This window comes from Pleurodeles waltl, chromosome 4_2, assembly GCF_031143425.1.
Source record: "Pleurodeles waltl isolate 20211129_DDA chromosome 4_2, aPleWal1.hap1.20221129, whole genome shotgun sequence".
In the NCBI taxonomy this organism is placed as follows: domain Eukaryota; kingdom Metazoa; phylum Chordata; class Amphibia; order Caudata; family Salamandridae; genus Pleurodeles; species Pleurodeles waltl.
Window position 1 is genome coordinate 319,625,003 of NC_090443.1, and position 26,861 is coordinate 319,651,863.

Below are 26,861 nucleotides of genomic sequence, written 5' to 3' on the forward strand. Positions count from 1 at the left end.
AAATCTTAGCTAAAAGACTAGAACCTTTTCTACCACAAATAGTGGATCACAGGTAGGATTTATTGAGAATGCATATCTAATGATAACATTGGACTGTTATGTCACGTCTAAGAAAAAGCTAAAGACACATCTTCTGAAACTGTTGCCATTACTCTAGATGCCAAGAAGGCTTCTGATAAAGTTTTGTGGACCTTTCTCAAAGAAACCTTGCTTAACTATAACCTAAGCAAAAGCTTTATCAAAATTATTATGGCTCTTTACAGTAACAGTTGTGCTAGAGTGAGGGCTGGTGGGCTTTCCTCTTCCTATTTTAAACTAGAGAAGGGAATGAGACAAGGTTGCCTACACTCCTCCTCCCTATTTATCCTGGCTTTAGAACCTTTACTCTGCAGTATTCAGAATCATACTTTGTTTAGCGATGCCACTTTTAAAGACATTACGGTTAAGGTGGCAGAATTTGCAGATGATATCCTAACTATGAGAAACAACACTCATCCCTCTATAAAAGCACTCATAGATACAATTGACAACTACTCCATGGCAGCTACAGCCTTAACAAAGATAAACCAGAAGTCCAAGCTCTAAATAATATATGTTCCAAAAAGGTAATAGAAGACTCTGGACTAGCGTAGCAAACAGGTTATCTGAAATATTTAGAAATAGAGTTCGGAGTTTATTTGATAGGAACCCTAAAACATAATGAAACAAAGACTCTACAGAAAAGACAATCTCTATTACATAGCTGGAACCCTAAATTTATTACCTGGTCGGGACGTTTGAAGACAATTAAGATGATGATAACGCCAATAGCAATTATCTCATATGTATGCTCCCCTTGACTTTTACAGATTAATTCTACCATAAACTGGACAAAATTCTAAGAAACTTTCTCTGGCAAAATAAACGCCCTAGGATTTCCATGAAGAAACGTAGAAACCAGTAAACGTAGGAGGGGTAAATCTGTCTAATTTTAAAAATTACCAAACTGCATTTCTCGCAAAACAGGGCTCCACATGGTTTATCCACCGTCAGCCAAATACATATTTAAAAATACCGAACAGGTCTTATTGAAACTAGACAAGCTTTTGGAATATCTGATAAAAACGTCTAACCAGAACTCCCTCTGGAATAACCTGCTATTCAAGATTAATGGCAATCCAATATATTGCAACTCATGGTCCTCCAAAGGCATTAATTTCTTGGAGCAGTTAGGTTCAAAAGATTACCTGTTTACTTTCAAAGAACTTCAAACAAAATATAAACTGGTCGATATAGATTTCTACCTTTTTTCTTTTGCTTAAGTCCTGTGTTTCTAAATCTACACCTTCCTTACAAGATCCATCCCTCCCCAAACTGACTAATTTACCCTACAGAACTGGACACCACGTCTCTAAATTCTATAAACTCTTACAACCTATCTCTACACAGCTGAACCTTGTCACACAGTGTAAATGGGACGAATATAACTCCATATTCCTAGAGGAATGGTCCCTGATTTGGAAATTGGTTGTCTCCCACAAAACCATCCCTACACTATCTCAAACCAAATACTGGCTTATACACGGTACATGTTTGACTCACTCTCAACTTCATAAACTAGACCGAAAAGACGATCGACTAGTTGGAACTGTAATGAGGAATTAGGTGACTTACCACACCTCCTTTCCTATTGTCAATCTGTTACTATATTTTGGGATAGAATTTTTTACTTCCTCTTGTCACTATTCGGTTTTCAGCTTAGCTGAGAATTTATCTCCCTCATTAAGGGATTCTTGGACCTCCGGGTGGACTTGCCTATTGACACACTATTACTGCAGCATGTGGGGCTGTACTTATTAAGGGGAAGGTTACTGCTGCCACTTCTTTCAAATCTTGGCTAAACGGGATTACACACATAACAGGGGCAGACAATATTACACTTCACAACTCACCATGGAAACCACAACATAGACCTCTGTGGGATACTCTGAATACTTACTTTGCTACCAATAAGCCCCCATGAGGTTCCCCACTCGTTTTTCTTCCTATCCCTCCTCCTGTGTGACATCCTAACATTTGTGATGCCTGGTCCCACCTACACTACGTATACAGTGTACCTTACTCTCCCTAGTAAGTCACTAATCATTGTCAGACTGGATCATTTTCAATGTTGTGAATCACTGTCTAACAAGTACTCCATTAGTTGTTATCATCGTCCTTTGGTAATTATGCACACAGGATGTATACTTCACTCTTTGTAAACCAGCCTCTTGTCATGCAATGATTTATCACCATAATAATGCATAAAGTTTCCTACAATTCTATTTTACTGCCTATTCCTCTTTATTTTTTCTTGGTTGTAACCTTATGTATTTGAACTGTATCTTTAATGCCACCAATTTATGCAATGACACTTATGTTTATCTCTTTTGTATTTCCTTTTGTATTCTCTTGTGTTTGGGTTATGCCTAAAAACCCCAACAAAGATTTTTAAACTGAAAAAAAACCAATTCAAGTCGTCAATACTATTATTGTGTGTGTGTGTGTGTGTGTGTGTGTGTGTGTGTGTATATATCATTCCGAGCAAGCGGAGATATTGAGGAAAACAAAACTAAATGGCCGCTAAAGCAGGAGACATTCCATTAAAAGAGGTGTGTTGAGGAAACACCGTTTACTCAGTACATAAATGTTGGAACAGACATGTCTAACATTGGTCTCATCATATCCTTAATGGTAACAATGCATGCGCTGTACCGACTCTTCATGCTTGAATAATGATTGGTCACCACCCACATTAATAGTCCTTATTTTAAATAGATTTCATTAGAAAAAGGAAATGGTAGACCTGTCAGGAATTAAACCAGTGCTTAACAAGTTACACTCTGAAATCTGAAGCTAGAGGTCTACCCATCAAGTCTATTTACCAGCTAAGCACTGAAAATCAAGCACTGATTATCGCCATAGAAGAAGTCGGCTAGGGTTGTTGGGGCACTCAAGGATTATAAGGGGTCAAAGAAATCAATAGCGGCAAAGAAAAAGTTAAAGCGGAGTGGGTCAGCAACGGAGAGATGAGATGGCAGGGATTGCACTCATTTTCTGCTGTGCTTGAAATTGAAATAGCAATTCTACTACTCACTATCTGAGAGTACTTGTTTGATACTGAGAAGTGCTGGTGCCCTCCAGTTACAAGAAATGTTTATGTGCTGGCAAGCGCTGACACTCTCCTCAAACTTAAGAACTGCAGATACCCAGTACCTGAGAGTACATACCCATTTAAAGCACTGTTTTTCTGCGTAAACGTATTATGAGGTGTGCATTCATTTTGGGTTAAATGCTCCAGATCCAAAGAAAAGGCAAATGATTGAGTTCCAAAATGGCCGTCATGTGGTAAAAAAAGGGATAATAATGTTGTCTCTTTTTTTTTGTTTCTTGTTTGTGTCTGATTACAATATTGTCTGTCAGGAAAGTGAAGTGTTAACTGTAGGTTGTGAAGTGTTGATGTCTCTAGAGGCATACAATCAAAATGAAGTGGAGTAGTTGCTCAAGCAATCCAAACTCCTGGCTCCAGTAAGCAACTCAATTTCTGCCTGCTTCCACTGCACTCTAACGTCTTAACCAAGTCCAAACACCTTACCTCATAAAAATCTTTGTTACCCAATTGGTGCTTAAATGCTAGATAAAGGTGCATAGCATAACAGTCATTGGATGCCGTATGGATCTCCAGCATATGTACATGACCTACTTTGAGATACTCACATAGTCTATCTCCTCCTCTTCTTCCCCCTTGTCCTTCCGACTGTTCATCTTTGGAAAGACCTCCTTGGCGATGTTGGGTGTCTTCCCATTGCAGTCCTGGTGGTCACCGGTAGTCCCACTGCCCTTCCTGGTGTTACGGTGGTTTGGCCGGGCAGTCGGTGTACCAGCTGTCTCAGAAGAAGCCTTGGTTTCCAGAGACTGAGCCCTTCGGTGTTTGACACTGGAGGCCCGGTGGAGACGCACACTCTCAAGTGCACGTTGCTCCTCCTCCTCCGCCAGTCGCCGGCGCTCTCCAGAAAGGAGGGATTCATGCTCTGCAGAAGGTGGGCGGGGCTTCAGGCTAGGATGCCGACTCAGGCTATTCCAGCTCGAGCGACGACTTCCCCAGGCTCCGCTGCGACCCCATGCTCCAAAATGAGAGGTTCGAGATCCGGACTGAAAAGGAGAGACATGTTAACAATAATGCTGTTCCACCCTGACCAGAAAAACCTATGCTCTTTCATCACTGGGGTACATATGCAGCTCTTCTAATAGTCCTCAACTTGGACCAGCAGAATCCTTTGCTTTTTCTGTACTGAAACCCACACACAGCTCTGTCAGTGCACCTCTAGCTAGGTCTCAGCAGCCCCTACTATTTCAGTATTAGGACCCATACATAGTATTCCAGTGCATTTCAGTACTTCAATGCTGCTAATACAAGACTCTACTGGAAAGTTTCTTATGCTTCTGATATCCAACACCTTAAACACTGCTTGCATGTTACCCAGGCCTGGATGTTAAGGGTCTACCTGATTTTCAACCCAATTGAGACAGAATTCTTGTTACTTGCCAAGAACAACAAACAAGAAAGAGTGCACACTTTGCTCAGTGACCTGAACTTTGACTGCTTCCAACTCCAACTTTCATCAAATGCCAAGTCACTTGAATTCACCCTGGACACGAACCTCACCCCCAAAGAGCATGTTGCCAAAAAACACAAAGACAGCCTCATACAAGCTCTTGCTTCTAAAGAAAGTGAAACCATTTCTTCCAGAAAGTGACTTCAGAACTGCTGTTGAAGATCCTGTATTCTTGCATCTGGATGGTTATATATCCTGCTCCATGGCTTCCCACACCGGCTCCTCTCCCTCCCCCCCCCCCGGGTATCGCACATACTGAAGCACATCTCATCCAGGGCCTGAAGAAATATGATCATATCACACCCTCATAATGGAACTCCAGTGGATCCCCATGCCACTTGCACCATCTTCAAAGTCAGCTGCACTATTTACAAAGCCATCACAACCAGAAACCCCATTTATCTTGCAGATAAGCTCACTATCTCTGGTGGTATCCAGGACACCATCAGACTGCAGAATGAGAAGTGTAAAAAAGTAAAAAACAAGAAAGCAGGCCTTTTCGGTCAATGCACCCAGGATCTTGAACTGCATCCCCGTATCCTTCAGGACCGCCCAAAACTGGTCCAATTTAGGCAAGAGTTGAATCAATCAATCAATCAATCATAGTATTTATAAAGCGCGCTATGTACCCGTCAGGGTTTCGAGGCGCTGAGAGGGGGGGGGGGGGGAGCGCTGCTGATTTAGCGGTCGAAGAGCCAGGTCTTGAGGAGCCTTCTGAATGCGAGGAGGTCCTGGGTCTGGCGAAGAGATGTGGGGAGAGAGTTCCAGGTCTTGGCGGCGAGGAAGGAGAAGGATCTGCCGCCGGATGTCTTGCGCTGGATTCGGGGTACGATGGCGAGGGCGAGGTTGGCGGATCGGAGTTGACGTGTTGGAGTGTAGAAGTTCAGTCTGGTGTTGAGGTAGGAGGGTCCGGTGTTGTGAAGTGCCTTGTGAGCGTTGGTCAGGAGTTTAAAGGTGATCCTCTTGTCTACCGGGAGCCAGTGGAGTTCCTTTAGGTGAGGGGAGATGTGATTTCGGCGGGGTATGTCGAGGATCAGTCGGGCGGAGGCATTTTGGATGCGTTGGAGTCGTTTGATGTCTTTGGTTGGGATGCCTGTGTAGAGTGCGTTGCCGTAGTCAAGTCTGCTGCTGACGAGGGCCTGGGTCACCGTTTTTCTGGTTTCTGTTGGAATCCACTTGAAGATTCTGCGGAGCATTCGAAGGGTGTTGAAACAGGAGGAGGAGACGGCGCTGACCTGTTTGGACATGGTGAGGGCGGAGTCCAGGATGAAGCCGAGGTTTCTTGCGTGGCTGGCAGGGGTGGGCGGGGGTCCGAGGACGGAGGGCCACCATGAGTCGTTCCAGGCCGAGGGAGTGCGCCCGAGGATGAGGACTTCCGTCTTGTCGGAGTTGAGTTTCAGGCGACTGTTGTTCATCCAATCGGCGATGGATTTTAGTCCCTCGTGGAGGTTTGTTTTGGCGGTGAGCGGGTCTTTGGTCAGGGAGAGGACGAGCTGGGTGTCGTCGGCGTAAGAGATGATGCTGAGATGATGTTGGCGGGCCAGTTGAGAGAGGGGGGCCATGTAGACGTTGAACAACATAGGGCTGAGGGAGGATCCTTGGGGGACGCCGCAGATGAGGTTGGTGGCTTTGGAGCGGAAAGGGGAGAGACGGACTCTCTGCGTTCTGTCGGAGAGGAAGGATGAGATCCAGTGGAGGGCTTTGTCTTGGATGCCGGCTTCCTGGAGGCGGGTCAGTAGGGTGCGGTGGCAGACGGTGTCAAAGGCGGCTGATAGGTCGAGGAGGATGAGGGCTGAGGTTTCGCCGTTGTCCATTTGATGTCTGATGTCATCTGTGGCGGCGAGGAGAGCAGTCTCAGTGCTGTGGTTTCGTCTGAATCCGGATTGAGAGGGGTCCAGGATGGAATTGTCTTCGAGGAAGTGGGTGAGCTGAGTGTTGACGATGTTCTCGATGACTTTCGCTGGAAAAGGGAGGAGAGAGATCGGACGGAAGTTTTTGAGATCGTTGGGGTCGGCCTTGGGTTTTTTGAGGAGGGGTTGGATTTCTGCGTGTTTCCAGCTGTCCGGGAAGGTGGCAGAAGTGAAGGAGAGGTTGATGATCTTGCGGAGTTCGGGGGCGATGGTGGCGTTGGCTGAGTTGAAAACATGATGGGGGCAGGGGTCCGTGGGGGAGCCTGAGTGGATGGTGTTCATGGTTGTTATGGTTTCTGCCTCGTCCACGTGGGTCCAGGCGGTGAGGCGGCAGTCGCGGGAGGAGACATCGGGGGTGGGGTCTGGCGGTGGACCGGTGTTGAAGCTGTCGTGGATGGTAGCGATTTTCTGGTGGAAGAAGGTGGAGAGGTCGTCGCAGAGTTTCTGGGAGGGCGGGATGTCATTGGAGTTGGCTTTTGGATTGGAGAGTTCCTTCACGATGCCGAAGAGTTCTTTGCAGTCGTGGGCGTTGTTGTTGATGCGTTCGGTGAAGTGGGCACGCTTGGCGATGCGGATCCGTTGGTGGTGTTCGCGGTTGGCGTTTTTGAGGGCGACGAGGTTGTCGGGTGTGCGTTCTTGGATCCATTTCTTTTTGAGCTTCTGGCAGATGCTTTTGGAGGTGGTTAGATCGTCTGTGAACCAGGCTGGTTTTTTCTTTCCTTGGATGGCGGTGGGTTTCTTGAGAGGGGCAAGGGTGTTGGCGCAGTCGAGGATCCATTGATGGAGGTTGATGGCGGCTGTGCTCGGGTCGGTTGCGTCGGGTGGAAGGTTGTTGATGAGGGTGCTGGTCAGTTGGTCTTGGGTGACTTTGCCCCAGCGGCGGTGGGGAGGTAGCTGGATGCGGTGTTGCTCCGTGGTTTTCTTATAGGTGAAATGGACGCAGTGATGGTCGGTCCAGTGGAGTTCGGAGGTGTGGCTGAAGGAAACGTGGTTGCTTGAGGTGAAGAGGGGGTCAAGGGTGTGTCCGGCGATGTGGGTGGGCGTGTTGACTAGCTGGCGGAGTCCGAGGTTGAGGAGGTTGGAGGTCAGTGATGCGGTGTTGACGTCGTTGGCATTTTCCAGATGGTAGTTCAGATCTCCCAGGAGGATGTAATCCGGGGAAGCGAGGGCGTGGGTGCTTGAAAGGTCGGCGATGGTGTCGCTGAAGGGGGCTCTTGGTCCTGGAGGGCGGTATATGAGGGTTCCTCTGAGGGTCGTGTTGGGGTCCGTGTGGATCTGGAAGTGGAGGTGTTCGGCTGTCCTGAGGGTGTCGTCCGAGTGGGTGTGGATTTTGAGGGTAGCTTTGTGAGCGATGGCTATTCCGCCGCCGATTCCGTTGGTTCGATCTCTTCTGGTGATTTTGTAGCCGTCCGGTATGGCGATGGCGATGTCCGGAGACGAGGAGTCGTTCCACCAGGTTTCGGTCAGGAAAGCCACGTCAGGAGCAGTGGTGTCGAGCAAATCCCAGAGCTCGATGGCGTGTTTTCGTGCGGAGCGGGTGTTGATGAGGATGCAGTTCAGGTGGTTGGGGTTGAATGTTTCAGTAGTTGGATTGGTCGTTCTGATGCAGGAGAAGTTGCAGGTACGGCAGGAAAAAGGTCCTTTAGTGTGCTTCGGGGATGCCCGGCAGCATTCAGTGGAGGGGCCGGGATTGAAGGCCCGGAGTTCGTTGATCGAGTAGCGGATGCGGGGGGCGCGAGGGCCAGAAGGGGGGGGCGCTGGGCGCGGTCCAGGCGCGGACGGGCGCAGACGGGCTTGCCTCTGGCGCGCCTCCGGCGCGCCAGCGGCGCGGATGCGCAGCGCCAGCCATTAAGAAGGGAGGGGGGAGGGAGGAGCAGCTGGGAGGCGGGAGGCGGGAGGGAGCGGCAAATGGGGGCGCGAGGGGGGCGGGGCCGCAGGGAGGCAGCGGCAGGGAACGGGGAGCGCACAAGGGGCAAAAAACACTGAAAACGAGCAAAACTACAAGCAGTTACAATGAGAAAATACAATCAGAAATACAATCAGAGATACAATAATGGCACAATACACGATCGGGGAGACAGCAATCAGGGGGGCACAAAGGGGGCAGAAGCGGCGAGGCGCTGAAAAAACGAAAAAGCCAAAAAACACTTACAGGACGGCGGAAGCGGCACACGGGTCAAGTGAGCCCACTAGCCACCAGGGATGAGGCGCAGGAGGATGCCTGCGGGTGGAGGAGGGCCTCGAACACGCAAACGGCAGCGTGCTCGTGGGACAGAGGCAGAAGGCAGCAGGTTGGTGCTGCGGTCGTGGGGGGCGAGCTCAGGACCTGAAACAGGTCAGAGTTCGCTCACTCGCGACGCGCAGCGCCAGCCATTAAGAAGGGAGGGGGGAGGGAGGAGCAGCTGGGAGGCGGGAGGGAGCGGCAAATGGGGGCGCGAGGGGGGCGGGGCCGCAGGGAGGCAGCGGCAGGGAACGGGGAGCGCACAAGGGGCAAAAAACACTGAAAACGAGCAAAACTACAAGCAGTTACAATGAGAAAATACAATCAGAAATACAATCAGCGATACAATAATGGCACAATACACGATCGGGGAGACAGCAATCAGGGGGGCACAAAGGGGGCAGAAGCGCCGGCGGCGAGGCGCTGAAAAAACGAAAAAGCCAAAAAACACTTACAGGACGGCGGAAGCGGCACACGGGTCAAGTGAGCCCACTAGCCACCAGGGATGAGGCGCAGGAGGATGCCTGCGGGTGGAGGAGGGCCTCGAACACGCAAACGGCAGCGTGCTCGTGGGACAGAGGCAGAAGGCAGCAGGTTGGTGCTGCGGTCGTGGGGGGCGAGCTCAGGACCTGAAACAGGTCAGAGTTCGCTCACTCGCGACGCGCAGCGCCAGCCATTAAGAAGGGAGGGGGGAGGGAGGAGCAGCTGGGAGGCGGGAGGCGGGAGGGAGCGGCAAATGGGGGCGCGAGGGGGGCGGGCCGCAGGGAGGCAGCGGCAGGGAACGGGGAGCGCACAAGGGGCAAAAAACACTGAAAACGAGCAAAACTACAAGCAGTTACAATGAGAAAATACAATCAGAAATACAATCAGAGATACAATAATGGCACAATACACGATCGGGGAGACAGCAATCAGGGGGGCACAAAGGGGGCAGAAGCGCCGGCGGCGAGGCGCTGAAAAAACGAAAAAGCCAAAAAACACTTACAGGACGGCGGAAGCGGCACACGGGTCAAGTGAGCCCACTAGCCACCAGGGATGAGGCGCAGGAGGATGCCTGCGGGTGGAGGAGGGCCTCGAACACGCAAACGGCAGCGTGCTCGTGGGACAGAGGCAGAAGGCAGCAGGTTGGTGCTGCGGTCGTGGGGGGCGAGCTCAGGACCTGAAACAGGTCAGAGTTCGCTCACTCGCGACGCGCAGCGCCAGCCATTAAGAAGGGAGGGGGGAGGGAGGAGCAGCTGGGAGGCGGGAGGCGGGAGGGAGCGGCAAATGGGGGCGCGAGGGGGGCGGGCCGCAGGGAGGCAGCGGCAGGGAACGGGGAGCGCACAAGGGGCAAAAAACACTGAAAACGAGCAAAACTACAAGCAGTTACAATGAGAAAATACAATCAGAAATACAATCAGAGATACAATAATGGCACAATACACGATCGGGGAGACAGCAATCAGGGGGGCACAAAGGGGGCAGAAGCGCCGGCGGCGAGGCGCTGAAAAAACGAAAAAGCCAAAAAACACTTACAGGACGGCGGAAGCGGCACACGGGTCAAGTGAGCCCACTAGCCACCAGGGATGAGGCGCAGGAGGATGTCTGCGGGTGGAGGAGGGCCTCGAACACGCAAACGGCAGCGTGCTCGTGGGACAGAGGCAGAAGGCAGCAGGTTGGTGCTGCGGTCGTGGGGGGCGAGCTCAGGACCTGAAACAGGTCAGAGTTCGCTCACTCGCGACGCGCAGCGCCAGCCATTAAGAAGGGAGGGGGGAGGGAGGAGCAGCTGGGAGGCGGGAGGCGGGAGGGAGCGGCAAATGGGGGCGCGAGGGGGGCGGGGCCGCAGGGAGGCAGCGGCAGGGAACGGGGAGCGCACAAGGGGCAAAAAACACTGAAAACTAGCAAAACTACAAGCAGTTACAATGAGAAAATACAATCAGAAATACAATCAGAGATACAATAATGGCACAATACACGATCGGGGAGACAGCAATCAGGGGGGCACAAAGGGGGCAGAAGCGCCGGCGGCGAGGCGCTGAAAAAACGAAAAAGCCAAAAAACACTTACAGGACGGCGGAAGCGGCACACGGGTCAAGTGAGCCCACTAGCCACCAGGGATGAGGCGCAGGAGGATGCCTGCGGGTGGAGGAGGGCCTCGAACACGCAAACGGCAGCGTGCTCGTGGGACAGAGGCAGAAGGCAGCAGGTTGGTGCTGCGGTCGTGGGGGGTGAGCTCAGGACCTGAAACAGGTCAGAGTTCGCTCTTAAACTTAGACAACTCCTTAAATACTAATACATCACAGTGCATTAACCCCATTTATAACCTAGCTACCTCTTCTAACACTCATTGACTTTATGCTTGTATTCGACCATGTACAGCCCCCTGCTGCCTTTTGGCTTGGTTTTCCATACAAAAATACCATATACACACATACAGACGTCCTGTAGTTGATATTTCAGTACCTGAAACTGCACAAAACTGTTCTTTAACAATGATTCTCACTTGAATTCAGGTAGCCAGTGGAACCGTAACAGATGTTGGCCAACATACCGGCGTTTAATTTTAAAGTACTCCACAGTACATAACGTAGAAACATATATAATAACATTTAATGTGAACACTAACCTGGGACCTTGGATCATAGGTCACACGGCCAAGTGACATCACACTGCTCTTCCTGGAGCCCGGATACACCTGGTCACGCTGCAGTGAGGTCCTAGAGTTCATTAGCCCGGCAGGCAAGGGTGGGTGAGGAGGAAGGCTGGAGTCTAGGTGGCCATTGGGGGTCATAGGGACGCCACAGATCTTGGTATCTGAGGGACAAATCAGAAAGAAGAAACTAAGAAGCACGATGGAAAGGAACGGCCAACTGTCGGGCAAGAGCTGATGTCCAGAGGAGGCATGAGGACCTGTGGCGTGCTGGTTGGGGCTACTATAAAATCCACCACTGCTGAGCGGTCAACTAGAGGAATTACTGTTGACATAATTACAACCACCAAACTGTACAATGGCAGAGGTAATAGCGCCGGCAGTAATATTGGGACCGAGCATATTAAACATTGAATCCCTGAATCATGCTAGTTTCAACCTCAGCTACAAAGGGGAGTACCCCCATTTTTGTCATCAGGTAACAGAAGCATGCACAGAAAAGGCCAACGTCTAAAGGGGTCACTTTAAATTTGTGCGAGTGTAGGAACAAAAGCAACCCACACCCTATTTCAAAACTAGAGTGAATTAAGAGTGAAACGCAAATTGTGTTTTCTGTTTTGCCCGGGCACGTAAGAACAGCTTTCAGCTTTTAGTAACTGGGGTGCTTTAATTAGAATAAAAAGGGAGGGGACACTACAAGGGGTGTGGAAAAAGAAACCAAACTTGGATTCCTTTCCAAGAGGCGTGTCCTCTCTGTCAGTCACACATACATTCACACACTCACTCTGTGTCTCCTAGCCTTGAAAACACAGTATGTTCTTTTAATTTGGCACTGCAATATTTCAACAGCTGTGTGTACCTCCTTGCTATGTAAAAATGTCGATCACAAATGTCATGTTTATAAACATCGGCAGTCACTCCCTGCTGTCCACAAAGAGGCCAAGGATTGAATGAACATGTTCTCTGAACACCTTTATGACGCACTGACAGGCATTATGAGAAGTTCATACTAACTTCAGCCTCAACTCCAGAGCTCTCAATCATACCCCGCCAGGAAGACCCACCCACAAACTGACCTCACCCAGACATCTAGAGGACCCAGTTCACAGTAAAACACATGCAGAAACACATCTGGGAAAACAAATACTGCTTTGGAATGTTAGATAAGTAAAACGTGAAATGTAAATGGGAACTACAGCGCTGACATAGATTATCTTTAGGGTTTTACAGTCACTATTAAAAGACTGATCAGTGTTTTTATCTGTGAAGAACATGAGTATAGGGTCAGGTAAGACCCGGTTCAAAGTCAGTTTTAAATTTAAGCTGGGTCTGAGACCCGACAGGACCCCACCCACTTAGAGTCCTAAGAAAAATAGTCATGCAAAACAGAGTAAGCAAGCAGTTTTAAACAAAATACAAGTTAACCTGCATGTTTTTCAAAAAGAAAACTGTGTAAATCAGACGTAAATAACACATACTTTGCGGTGCAAATGTTATTTGCTTCGTTTTAATTTACACATGGCTGTAAACGTATAGCGGCAAGATCATTGGAGGCGTCGATATTAAATGACGTACCTCACTAGCCAAAGGCTCTCTTTGGTTCATGAAATCTTGCCCCTTGGCATAGTGGGACAGCAAAGCTCCTGTGGGTACTATGGCAAATAATTAAATGACTCCTCTACTACACACTTCCGGTTGGCTAGTAAGAGACAAACAAGATTAGGGTGAAGCCGATCACTCCAACCACTGGGCCTGGGTCTTCTCCATTGATTATTGGACTGATTATAGTCAGGGTCACTTGAATTATGCGATTTTGCGCGTGCAGTGTTTTCCACGTTATTATGTATTAGCTGCATTGGTCTCATAAACCATAACATGCAGGTTTTAAAAATACGTTCTTAGATCCACCAGATTAAACGTGACTGAATGCTGCAAAATGCAGTGGAAGCCCCTTTGTAAAGGTTGACTGGTCATCTTTCTTTTGCTTATTGCTGTATTTGGGTGTTAAACTGCTACTGGTGTTTTGAAACCTTTGCTCAAACAGTGTTAACCTGTGTAACTAGCATTGGCAAAAGCAATAGGTCTCGCATATGCAAGAGCTATTGGCTTTGACAATATGTGTTAGCCATGTTGTGCACCAGCCTGGCTTCTGTTCAGCATGGCTAAAAGTTGGTGGAATAGGTGAGAGTGGCCTGGAGTAGAGTGGAATGTCGTAGAGAGGAGTAGCATAAAGTGGAAAAGAGTGACATAGAGTGGAGTGTCTTGAAGTGGAGTGCGTACTATTGAGGAATGATGCAGAATGAGGTGTCATTGAGTGGAGTGGAGTGGAGTGGTGTAGAGTGGAGTAGTGTAGAGCAGATTGGAGTGGTGTAGAGTAGAGTGGTGTGACGGAGAGCAGAGTGGAGTGGTGTGGTGTAGAGTAGTGTAGAGCAGATTGGAGTGGTGTACAGTACAGTGGAGTGGTGTAGCGGAGAGTGGAGTGGTGTGGAGTGGTGCAGAGTGGAGGGACATAGAGTACAGTAGAGTGTTGTAGAGTGGAGTAGTAAGGAATATTGTAGACTGGGGCGGCATAGAGTGGAGTGGCGTAGAGCAAAATAATTTGGGCTGGAGTGGTGTAGAGGGAGCTGAGTAGAGTCAAGTGTCCTGGAGTGGAGTGGCAGAGTGGAGTAGAGTGTCATGGAGTGGCATAGCGTGGAATAGAGTGTTGTAGAGTGGAGTGGAGATGCGTAGAGTGGAGTGTCATGTAGTGTTGTCCGTAGAGTGGAGTCTCGTGGCATAGAGTGGAGAGTTGTGGCAGAGTGGCGTGTCATAAATTGAATTGTTGTATAGTAAATGAATGAATGAAGGAAAATTTATTAGAGCACACAAATACACAGAGGCGATAAGGGGCTAAAGACTTGATGGTTCAGATGAAAAAAATGTACTGGGGAAGAGTTCTTAGTTCTATAGAGAGTTACAGAGTAAAGAGCCAAGTTTTAAGGGCTTTTCCTAAGGAGGCATGTGTCTTCAGAATAGACATCTGTCATGGAAGAGAGTTCCATAACTTGGCTGCCTTCTGAAATTTAGGGACAACTACCAGGTTTCGATTTGCCAAATGAAGTTGTTTGGTAGGTGCGTAACACTGGAACATAGAGCTCATTGATCCATACAGAGACCTGCGAGCAAGGTACAGGGCCTTAAACATAATGCACTTACTCACAGGCAACCAGTGCAGCTGGATTAGTCTGTCTGAGACTGACTGGTACTTAGGAATGTCTAGTATCAGGCTGGCTGCTTCATTTTGTACTGTTTGCAGCAGCTTGATTAAGGTTCATTTGTTTATGTCCAAACAGAACATATTACAATAGTCAAGCCTAGATAATATGAGAGTCAGAAGCACTTGTTTACAGGCCAATATTAGAATGAATGGAACACTTTATGGAGGATCCTAATAATGCAGAAGCAGGTGGAAACTGTGTGATTAACCTGCTGGTCAATGTCCAGATTCCTGTCCACAATCAGCTGTAGGCCTTTAGCTTACTCAGAGGGATCAGCTGTGATCCCAGCATCTCTGGCCACCAGTTGGTATTTCATAAGGATGGCTGATTGCCAAGAATTAGGACCTTTGTCTTGGCAGTAGAGTGGAGGGTTGTAGATGGGTCATAGAGTGGACTGGAGGGTTGTAAAGTATCGTAGAGTGGAGTAGAGTGGCGTAGAATGGAGTAGGGTAGAGTGGAGTAGCATGGAGAAGAATGTCATAAAGCATTATGCATGCTAATCACTTTGTCTGCTTTGCATGACTTGCCACCAGTTGTTTTTTTTGTGGTATCGTTTGCAATGGCAATGCATTAATTGACAAAACTAGTAGTAACTATTTCTTATGACCACTCGGAGGATCATTGTGTCATCAACAACAATGCCTACATAATCTTTTGACTCCATAGTGTGAACAGGTTCCATTTTTGTGCCTCTTGGGAGACACTGTGACGGGTAATCCGTTGTTCTCGACTGGTATGTATTCACTTGAAAAGAATATTCTTTTCATTTTAATTCCAATATCTCTCTCCACAATGTGAAAAGAGGCTTGCTCAGTTTCAGTCAATGCATGGCTTGCATAAGTGACTGGCGCCTGTTGATCAGTATCTTGTTGTTGCAGATGGAGTGCTCCTATCCCAGTGGGACTGGCATAAATAGCTAATTCAATGGGCTGAGAAGGGTTGCAAATTTCGTTGTGATCCCATGTGATTCACATTTTCTGTATCCCAACCAGGTCTTGGTACCATCCGCTTTTAGAAAGACTTTCATTGGGTTGGTTAACAAGGTCAAGTTCTGAATGAAGCTTTAGCAGTAAATTACCATCCCCAAGAAACTGCAGATTCAAAGACGCTTGTGGGTGAGGGCCCAGTTCTGATATAGTGAAACTTTTGTGAATCTAGGGCAACACCACTGGCAGTGAATCAGTAAGAGAAAATGCAATGGCAGACTCCAAGAATTCTCAATTACTGTGATGCAGTTAGGCCACTCTTGCAGAACTTGTTAAGCACTGCTTTGAGATGTGTGTTATTCTGGTCAATGGGGCAGCATGCATCAATATCTCATCAATGATGTTGATGATTCCCATCAGTCCTTATAGCATTTCCTTGATGCAATTCTGAAATACTTCAGCAGTGTTTGAAATCTCCCGAAAAGTAGAGAATGCAGTTACTTGATGATTTTGCAGGACTAATTTGTGGTAGCTTGCATTGAGGTCTATTTTTAAAATATATTTCAATATGTTTAGCTCAGTTATGAAATTATCCTCCGTGGGAGTGGTGCAATGTTCTCTTTTATTGCCTGGATGTGCACTCATATCTATACAGATCTTCACTTCTCCAAGCATTTACAGTTTTAATGCCATAACAATTGGTGAAATCCATAAGGGCTGTCCATCCATGATTCCTACAGTTTTGAGCTTGATTAGTTAATTTTCTACTTGGTCACAGACATGGAATGAAAACTGTTGGTGTCTTACATATTATGGTTGGACAGAGGGTATATATGCTGCTTTGTGCTTTTCCCTTGAAGGCACTAATATAACTGAACACATTTGTATATTCTTCTAGCACATTGCCTACATTAGACGCTTATGCTCTGAATGCAAATTTGGTGAGCTGTAAATGTTATAGAGCTCAGCAGCTTTTGAAGGTACCAGCATGGCTGCAGGTTTCAAAGAATTTCACTGTGACTGAATTGTGCAAATGCCAGAAAGTAGAGATGAAAGTACCTACAATTTGCATATAAAGTTGTCTGAATTACTGTCAGCTAAGGCACAGAGCTGAGCGAGTGGTACCTTTTAATGCCATCACACACAACCACTCCTGTGTAAATTATGTTGACAACATGTAGGGCCTAGATAGGAAGTCAGCACTGTGGGTAAGATTTTTGTTTTCCTTTTCCAGAGTAAACCAAGGAATATATAAGGTGAACTTGCTCATCATCTTCCACATCATCTTTACCAGAGTCTTCTTTTAGAGTACCTTCCGAGGCCTTTAGGACATATTTCATGGCTTTGTGAGGAGCTAGTACTCTATGATTGGTTGTGGGCCTGGTTGTATTTAACAAATGACATAATGATGTTGTTAGCTTTTCCACATGCTGACCATGTTGTGCATGTTTTCTCTTTGATAGGACATAAGGATTTCTCTGGGTGGGGACCACCTAACTATCCACACATCTTAGCTGTCCACCATTCAGTTTCTTCCTGGATGTGTTTAACACACTGAGTCCCGTCTTTATACTTTTTTAGCGCCACATTTACGCCGCTTTATGGCACAAAAGCGGCGCAAACTTACAAAATACAATTGTATTTTGTAAATTTGCACCGCTTTTGCGTAAAAAAATGACGCAAATGCGGCGCTAAAAAAGTATAAATATGGGCCTGATTGCTTCAACTATTTCTGTTTTGAAGGTTGAGTGGGGGTTGTTCCATGTGTGACGCAGGAGCCTCACATAGTTTGTGAGATCACTACAGAGAGAACATTGCTGATAATGTCAATTTTGGTTCTCTTAAGCTCAATCTTCTTATCTTTGCTGAGCTGCAGCCCTGCATGATTGAAATGTTGTTTTCTTTTTCTGCAAGCTCACATATGCTTCCTAGGCCATGTAGCAAGCACAGAGTGCATCAATGGACTCTCTAGGGTCTTGTTTAGCATGCCACCATGTAAATGCTTCATATTTGGGACTAGAACCAAACTGCCTGTTGAGCACAGCAAGGGCTGCATCTTAGTCATCTGCTTGGCCAATGGCAGGAAACATGAGGAATAATTTGTGTACTTCTCCACCTGCTAGATGTAGCATAACAAAAGGCTTCATTGCTGGGTGAGCTTCTTTGTTTGCTGCTAGGTTGTTCTCAAGACAGGTGACCCACAGTTTCCATCTTGGGGCTATCAATGACAGGACGGAGATCATGTTGCAAGGCAAGGTGGCCACAGAAGTTCTGATGCTAGCGCAATCAGAGACCACTCTAAAGATGTTTGCTTACTTCTCTGAGGGTTGCACACTTCAGTGTTAAGGAAGATGAGCCTTGAAGGTTAAAATGATACACTAGCTGCACTCTATTGAACTTGTGACTTTTGTTCCCATTCATGTGAGTGATGGCCTTTGAGGACACGAAGAGGTGATGGCAGTTAACTTTCATTTGTATAAGATGATAGCAGAAAAAGGCCCTGCTTCTGGTGCTCAGGTTTGCACTTGGTGTGCCAAACATGTGTGGTGGCTTGAAGGACAGAAGCGGTTAGAGAGAGTCGTTACTGCTGGCCTTTTGAGAAATGTCTGCATCTAATGCATTAACCTTTACTTTCACTCACACAGGCACGCGTACACATACACACACATGTATGCATACACACACTCGCTCTCACTTAAACACACTCTCACCCGCAAGCATGCATACAACATATGTTTAAAATATTTTTTTTACTTACTTCAGCTACGGGGGAGGGTCATATTCCAGCAAATTAAAATTAATTCTTTATTACACTAATAGTGAATAATACAATATTATGTGAATAATACAATATTATTCACTGTTAGTGTAATATAAAATGTACATAAAACAAGGAAAGTGGAGTGGCCCTTGTCTCCTGGCACTGATTTTGCCCCCTTCTGAAGAGAAGGGTCACAAAGGCACTGTCAGGGTCACAAGGGGCAATCCAGGGGTCACAGCTGCAACCCATGGAGACCCCCAAAATGACGTTCATGGGCCGTGCTACAGGTGGGGAGGGCCAGGAGTGCAAGGCCTTACATCTCAACAAGGCACCAGAGGCCCCAAGTGGAGGTTGCATGGAACCAGAGACAAGTGGGAGTGGCTAGCAGGGCAATACCACACTGCACTGTGACAATAGCAGCAGTGCAGAAATTACACCCGAGGGCAAGGTCGTCGTCAGATGGCCTTTTGTGCCCTATAGCAGGAAGCCTACCTGGGTGGCTAGAACACAAGGGCCAGTGTGAAGTTAAGAGCTGGCCGACTCAGCACATGGGGCAGCAGAAGCAGCAGAAAAGATGTCTACACTTAGTCAGCATTGTAGGCAGAGAATAGGGTTTTGGGGGTCAGCTGACCTTCAGGGAGGTCTGCCCCCCCCTGGGGACTTTTGGGAGTGTGTGCAGTCAAATTTGACTGCATTCCACATTGTTTTTGAGTAGTGGTTCCCAACCTTTTGACTTCTGAATCTTTATTGGAATCCGGGGATCCCCCCACTGAGTCATTACTGAAAGCTGGGGACATAATCTGTTAATATTACTGAATTTTCTAAGCAGTCGCTGAGCCCATGAGGAGGCTTTGGGGATTCCTAGGGGCCCCCGGATCACAGGTTGGGAACCACTGTTTTAGGGGTTTGGCCAATGTAGCCCAATTCAAGTATATAGTGGGGGGTTCTGGGGTCCCAACCACTGTCCTTTTTGAAGGTGACTGGGTGGATGGGGTTTTTGTGAGCACCCAAGCTTTTTCCACCCAAGCTTTGCGATTTTCCTGCAAGCTATTTTGTTTGTGGGCATGGAGTCAGTGGAAGCAAAAGTTGCGGAGGCCATGTGGCTGCTGAGGGAGGCAGGATGCGTGGGCCTCTTTGTCCCGAAGGCAGGTGAGTGGCTTGCAAAGCCTCAGAATGCGTGATGGCAGCAATCCTTGCATGCTCACCACCACATAAAGTACAAGCGGCTTCACCTCAGGTGAGGTGTCGGGGGTCACGTGTCTTCACAGCACAAGGTCTCACCAACTGCATCTGGGAGAGCTGAGGAGGTGGGATGAAGAGCGGGAAGGGGTGAACATTTGGCAACAAGAAACCGGAGGGAGGCGGCTGCATGTGAACTAGCAGCACCTCCCTCATTGGTGTATAATCAGGCTGGGCCTGCCCAAAGCGTGCGTAAAGAGCCATGAAAATTAATGAGAGAAGGGGCATTGGTTTGCCTGGGCAGGGGGTAGCCGGGGGCATGGGGAGGGTTTAGATAGTACAGGTTAAGGGGAATGGGGGGAGGTGCAAGGGGTGCCAATATGGGAAGGGATACTGAGGGAGGTGGGAGGGAGGTATGCGGAAGAGGGCTACTGCAGGCAATGTAGTTTTGGGACCTCTGTAGATTAAGGGGCCCCTAAGTGGAGTACACAGAGGCCACATTCAAGGGGGCCACAGGAGGGGAGGAAGAGCCATATTGGGGTGCTAGAACTGGCTTAAGAAGGCTCCTCTGCCCTCTAAGACAAGTGGGCAGATGGGAGCCCCTGGGGCTCTGTACTACCCCAAGTCATTGCACCAGGCAGGAAAGGGCAGGGTGAGAGGATTGGGTTCAGGGGACGCGCAAAGCGCATTTTACCTCGATTGAGGCAGCTGGTTAAGAGTGAAGTGGGGGGGGGGAGTGGACGAGGGGCCAGCACAAAAAGAGAGCAGTACCTTAGTTGAGGTGGGAGATCAGATTGCGCGAATACCCCATCAGGTGGCACAAAGACACTGGGGGCAATCGGGCAGGGCAAGCAGGGTAACCTGGCATGGTCACAGGATGCAGGTTTGGTGGGTTGTGAGTGGGGTGCCAGCACACCAGTCCTATCCTCTATTTTGCAGGTTGGTGATCATTGGACCTTTCCAGACTCTGCTAAGTTGGGAGCAACTCAAAAGTACAGAGGTGAAGAGATGGCAAAGTCCCAGCACGGCTCGCCGGGCAATGGCGGGGATCCCAGCAGTCAACATAAGCAGGTCCAGGATGTCCTCACTGGCTCCAACTATAGGTAGGTCCAGGGCAACCCCCAGTCAAGGTGGTGCGCAGAATGGTCAGGTAGTGTTAGCAGAACAGTATGGTGGGGTCCAAGCAGCCCTCATGGGCACCGGATAAAGACGCACATCGGGGCATAATTCCTCCTTCCCAGCATGGTACGGAAGAAGGGGCCGAGCTGAGCCAGGGAGAATGACTCATGGGGTGTGTCAATGTTGGATTATGGAGTGGTCAGTCTGAAGGAAGGAGAAGTGAAAAACAAGGGAGAAGATAGGGAGGGGGGCTCAGTTAATGTGTTATCTAGTATCTTGTAGACGGGGCATGGGACGACATTGGAGCCGAGGACACTTGTAAAGCAGCAAGCAGCTATACGGGCACCGTCCTTGGAGCCAGGTAAGGGCTGTGCAATGGGCTTGGGTCCTGGATTGATTTCCACAGGCGTGGATGCGAGTGGTAGCACAGGGAAGGGGGCTGGCTGAGTAAAGGTAAGTACATCATGGACATTGGGGTGGGCATGGAAGTCAACCACACCCCTGCGATGACAGTAAAGTCAGAGGGAGTGAGCTAGGGGGACAAAGGAGGGACGAGTTAGGCGATCTTGGGGGCTACGGGCACGCAGAACAGGAGAGAAATAAGAAGGAAGGGTCTCAGAGCAAAGAGCTGAAGGTGAACTGCCCATCCTATATGGCGACAACCACGTCGTTTGGAAGGGGGAATATGTAGAAATGCTCAAGCTCCTTCATAGGGGAATTGTGTTAATAAGAAGGGTCGAAAGAAGAGGAGTACGAACTGGCCAAGATGCTGAAGGTCCCTTCAACCATAGAAAACTGGACAGTGGTGTTCTTAATCTACCCCAGCGTCTATTGTGAAAAGTTCCCTGAGAGATGTGTGGTTATGTTTAAGTACATGGATGTCATCTGCAAAGCCCAGCTGACTTTTGGGAGTTACGCAAGGGGCTCAATATGATGAAGTATTCTGGGCACACATTGCCTAGGTCCCCAAGGAGAAGTGGGGTGAGCTAGACACTGCCCTTTGGCAGCATACAATGGGTCTCTCAAAGTTTGGCAAGACAATCTTCACAGCTAGCGGTCTACCCATAGATTATAAGCACTTTCAGGGGCGCCCCACCTAAGTGAGTGTGCGACAATTTACAAAGCAAGTAAAGGGATCAAAAGGGTCATGTTGGGACTTTAATAAAGGATTTTACCCCAGAGAATACTGCAAATTCAGGCATGAGTGCTCTAAGAGCACTGGGAAACATGCACTTATACACTGCTTTGAGGGGGCAGCAAGCTGCCAGGATTCGAAAGCACGTCAATGGCCACAGCAGGGACACAGTCAGAATTCGAAACAGCAGCAACAACAGTTCTACAACAGGGGAGGCAGGGGGATGCAGGGACTTAACACTGAAGGCTCATATGCCAGTTAGGCTGGAGAAATTTGAATACTGGTTGGATTTTTATGAGAGGACACATGAGGCACAACTGTTGAAGGACTGTTTTAGACAGGGTTTTAGACTAGGCTATGAAGGTCCCCAGGGAGCAGAGGTGTGCAGACAATCTGCGCTCAGTGAAGGCAAAAGAAAAAGTGACAGTGAGGGACATACAAGTCCTCTTGGGTCACCTCCATTTCATCTGCGCGTGGTCAGGACGGGAAGGACATTCTGTAGGAGGTTGAGTCTAGCACTTGCAGGAGGCAAGCTGCCGCACCACCATGTACACCTATCGGTGGGGATCAAGGAGGACTTCAGGATGTGGTCTTTCTTTTTGAACTCCTTCAATGGCTTTCCAATGGTTAGTCAGGAAGACCTAGGTTAGGATGTTTAACTCTCTTCTGATGCAGCTGGTAGTTTGGGTTTTGGCCTTTAATTGCAAGGCAAGTGATGACAGGAAGAGTGGTCAGAACAGTGGAAAGCTGGTGGTAGAAGCATTACATTTCTGGAATGTTTCCCTTTGATGGTGGCCATTTCACTGTGGGGGGAGCAACTGGCACACCAGAATGTTCTGTTCCGTGTTGACAACATGGATGTAGTGGAAATAGACAACAGGCGGTCTGCCAGGAATGCACAGGTTTTGAAGCTGATGCAAATTTTTGTCCTGCGTTGCTCCCTATATGACATCCCTCTCAAGGCGCAACATGTCCCTGGGGTGGAGAATGATATACGGGATGCTCTATCTCGTTTTCAGTCGGAAAGATTCTGTGGGCTGGCCAAGGATGCGGACTGATACAGGACACCAATCCCTTCCGAAGTGTGTTCGGTAGGCAATAGAGGCTGATATAATTGGTTTTAGGCTCTCCAACGAAATCAAAAAGTAGAGCATAGGAACAGGTTTGGCTAGAGCTCTTGAACACGGGAGCAATGCATAGAACTTGTGGGTGGTAAAAAACAGAGGATGTTGTGCAATTTATACTGGACCTGATGGACGAAGGACTCTTGCAGGTGACCAAAGCAGGGACACTAGCAGGAACTGGCTTTATGTATCCATTGCTTTGGGCTATGCTGGGCCATTGGATGCTCGAAGAGTGGGCCTGGGAACAAGGGTGCCTGAAGCGGCCCAGGCAGCTGCTTACCTGGAATCTCTTTAGCCAGGTTATCCACCACTAGCCACAGGTATGCAGTGGGAGTGTGGAGGCACTCATATTCTCAACACTAATTCCCTGGATGTTCTTTGGGGCCTTCTGGGTGTTGGAATTGCTGGGCAGCAAGGGTAAGGAGGGGATACTGTGGGAGGAGGTTTACTAGAGGGAGGGCAAGCTAGTGGTGCGACTGTGCAATTCAAAAACTGACCAGAGGTGTGTGGGGAGGAATGTAAGCTTGCAGGAGCTTCCAGGGTCAGATTTGTGCCCAGTAAAATGGGGCAACGGATGGGAGGCGCAGAGCTGCATTTTCAGCTGAGGGAGGGTGGTCTTTCAACGGCAGTTGGGCTAAAGTATCTGCATTCCAACTGCTTTCAGTATTGCGCAAAGCGCTGGCGGCCATGGAGGCCCCCCATATGGAATTCAGCACGCATTTGTTCCGAATTGAGGCTGAGACAGACGCGTACTCTAGGGGTTGGCCCATGGAGAAAATAATGCGGTTAGGGATGGTGGTGTTCAGACTGCTTCCGGAGATATGTGCGCTTGCTAGCGGAGGATCAATGCATGTAGGAGAGTCTGACTCTGAATAATTATCGTTTTTTCTGTTTCAGGTTCTGTTGCGAGTCCATCAGTGACAGAATTATCCATAATTAATTTGTCAAATGGGCAGAACAAGAGGCGGCACTGAGGGGATCTGGGACCAGTCTGTGTTTTGACAGACAACTGTTTTCTATCCTTTGGAAGGGGAAGGGTGGAATGAGGTGGAGAGAGCTTATCCATGCCTTAATGGAATGATGGTTAGGGGCATACCGGTTATTCATTTAGGGTAGAATGATTTGGTTAAAGAGAAAGAAGGGAGTGGTTTGATGAGGACTATGAAGCATGATCTTCGGCAGCTGAAGGCACGCTGGTCAGGATATTTTGGCCTTTGGACTGAGTTCATACTCCGCATGCAGTGGAGGGGGGGCAATGAAACCAGCAGTAGTGGACAAGGCCAGTAGAAAGGTCAACAGAGAGATGAGCCATTTTTGTAGAGAGACGCGTTTTGGCCGTATTTGCCATTTAGATACACAGAACGATTGTGTGGAATTTTTCAGAAGCGATTGTGTACACTTGCCAAGCACAGGTATGAAGTTGTACCTGTTGGAAGTGAAAGAAGTAATGATGCAGGTTTTTAATATCAGGAGATGAGGAAGGAGAGACCACCTGGGGGGCAGTAAAAGTCAGTAGCCTGCCTTTTCCTGGGTGGCCTGCAAAGTTTTCCAGGAGGTTCACAGAATTTGGTTGGGATTGTTGTTGGGAAACACGGGGAAAGAAAAGGTGGAAAAGAAGTGTAAGGTTAAGAAGTAGGTTGTTTAAAGTTAATATTTGCAGTTTTAAGACGCAGGGGTAGATTAAAGTTGTTATGGTAGAAAGGAGTTGCATTACCATTAGATACAAGTGAGGTGGGCAATGGTGGGTAGTACAGTAGGGGTGGGGGCAGGGATTTTTTAGTTTACTGATTGTTAGTGAGGGGTAGTTTTGTGAGGCAGATTTGCCTAGGTTTAGGTTAACTTTTGAGCACCTGTTTCATGAAAGCGGCCTTTTCCACACTTACAAAGTAGTCCGTGGTTTTGCCTACGCCCTATCTCCCACTGTACAGACCCTTGCTTCTAATTTTTTGGTCCAGTGACATCCTTTGGAATCAGTGCTTTAAATATAAATATGCAAGTGCTGGAACTCACGCTTCAAACAGAGTGTCTCTTTGCTCCTTGGAAGTGACAGTACTGTCCCGTTAAATGTATCGCATCAGTGCTGAAAAAGGCAGATATTATCCCAATCAATTTAAAGAAGTGCAGGTACGCAGTACCGGACAGTGCCTGCCCATTTAGAGCACTGCTTGGGGTGTGCTGTTCCCCTGCCATACTCGTGCTGGGCACACTACGAACATGCCCGAGACAAACACTAGCGACCTTCACTAGCTGCAGTGACCACTGTGATCACTGTACCTGGCTTGCCGAGCCGGGTGGGGGGGCGGGGGGGGGGACAGAGGGGCAGATAAGGCACCCATTACTAAGGCGGTCATTCCGACCCTGGCGGCCGGGGACCGCGGGAGCACCAACAGGCTGGCGGTGCTCCCAAGGGCATTCTGACCGCGGCGGTACAGCCGCGGTCAGAAACGGAAAACCGGCGGTGTACCGCCGGTTTTCCGCTGCCCTGGGGAATCCTCCATGACGGCGCAGCTTGCTGCGCCGCCATGGGGATTCCGACCCCCATACCGCCATCCTGTTCCTGGCGGTTTTGGCTGCCAGGAACAGGATGGCAGTATGGGGTGTCGTGGGGCCCCTGGGGGCCCCTGCAGTGCCCATGCCAATGGCCAATGGCATGGGCACTGCAGGGGCCCCCGTAACAGGGCCCCACCATGATTTTCAGTGTCTGCCATGCAGACACTGAAAATCGCGACGGGTGCTACTGCACCCGTCGCACCCCTTCCACTCCGCCGGCTCCATTGGGAGCCGGCATCCTTGTGGAAGGGTGTTTCCCGCTGGGCTGGCGGCCGGCCTTCTGGCGGTCGCCCGCCAGCCCAGCGGGAAACCCAGAATACCCGCAGCGGTCTTGTGACCGCGCAGCGGTATTCTGGCGGCTCCCGCCGGCCCTGCGGATACCGCGGCCGGCGGGAGTCAGAATGACCCCCTAAGTGTAGTAGGATATACACATGTGAAGCATGCCTAGGAGGAGCAGGCCATACACGGAACGAGTTCAGGCCACTCACAGAGTAAGCACACTAGGAGAGGCAGGCCAGGCACAGAGCAGTGTGGGTCAGGGTGCGCGAGCGATAGGCCGGGTACACTTTAGGACTGGTCACGGCATGAAGCGTGTGTGCGGGTGTCAGGCTGGCCACATCGTAAGGTCATGCATGAAGCACGCCTAGGAGGGACAGGTAGGGCACACATCAGGTTGGGACACTCCACAGAGCGTGCCTGGGAGGGCCAGCTGCTCCCCTGGGATCCCTAGGCCTCCTTATAGACAGACGTCGTTAGACTGTGTAAATTCTCCATAATGTTGTGCACAGAGAGCTGCTCTCCGGCTCTGACTCATCCCTTACTTCCACTCATCAGTCAGATCTGAGGTGAGTCTATTTTTGTCCTAATCAGAGACCTGTGGCGCACAGCGCTTCTTGTCTGACCTCTTGCGCTCTCGGCTCTTTCACAGAATTCTAGAAACTTCCATTAGAGAGCAAGTTCTTCAGCTATTCACGCGCCCGTCCCTTCATCGGGCGTCACACAGTGAAGGCATCCGAACAGAGAAGACGCTGGCAGCACAGGCACAATGAATAAACTCCTAATCTCGCACCATTACGTGATATCTATCTGATTCAAGAGGGCAAGAATTGAATGGGTGGCATTAATGAGATGCCCTCTTCCTGTCCGTGGCATTATTTCCAGAGTGTAGGTCAAGGATCGTTTGGGCAAAGTGTGAGCAATTCCCAGCCTCATCAGCTCCCTCTAACAGTCTTGAGAACACCCAAAGATTTGCTTTGCTGTGACAAACGAGAGCCATCCTAGATTTGTTAGGCATTCATTCGTAGATTGATACACTCTGCACTCTTTACTCACAAAGACTGAAAAGTGTTTCCGTTGTTGAATATTGTTAGCCAGTAACAAAGAATGTTTATAGTTACATTTTCTGTATTTAATATA

General features: G+C 48.7%; 1 protein-coding gene across 1 annotated transcript in view; it reads right to left on the minus strand.

The window, feature by feature from the left end:
• CACNA1I (calcium voltage-gated channel subunit alpha1 I) overlaps nucleotides 1–26,861 on the minus strand; it is an 842,691-nt gene that overhangs the window by 172,914 nt on the left and 642,916 nt on the right. The window contains exons 16-17 of the mRNA XM_069231287.1: nucleotides 11,371–11,558; nucleotides 3,736–4,170 (exon numbers count right to left, since the gene is read on the minus strand). Of these exons, the coding sequence (XP_069087388.1) occupies nucleotides 3,736–4,170; nucleotides 11,371–11,558 (623 nt within the window). The remainder of the gene's footprint in view (nucleotides 1–3,735; nucleotides 4,171–11,370; nucleotides 11,559–26,861) is intronic.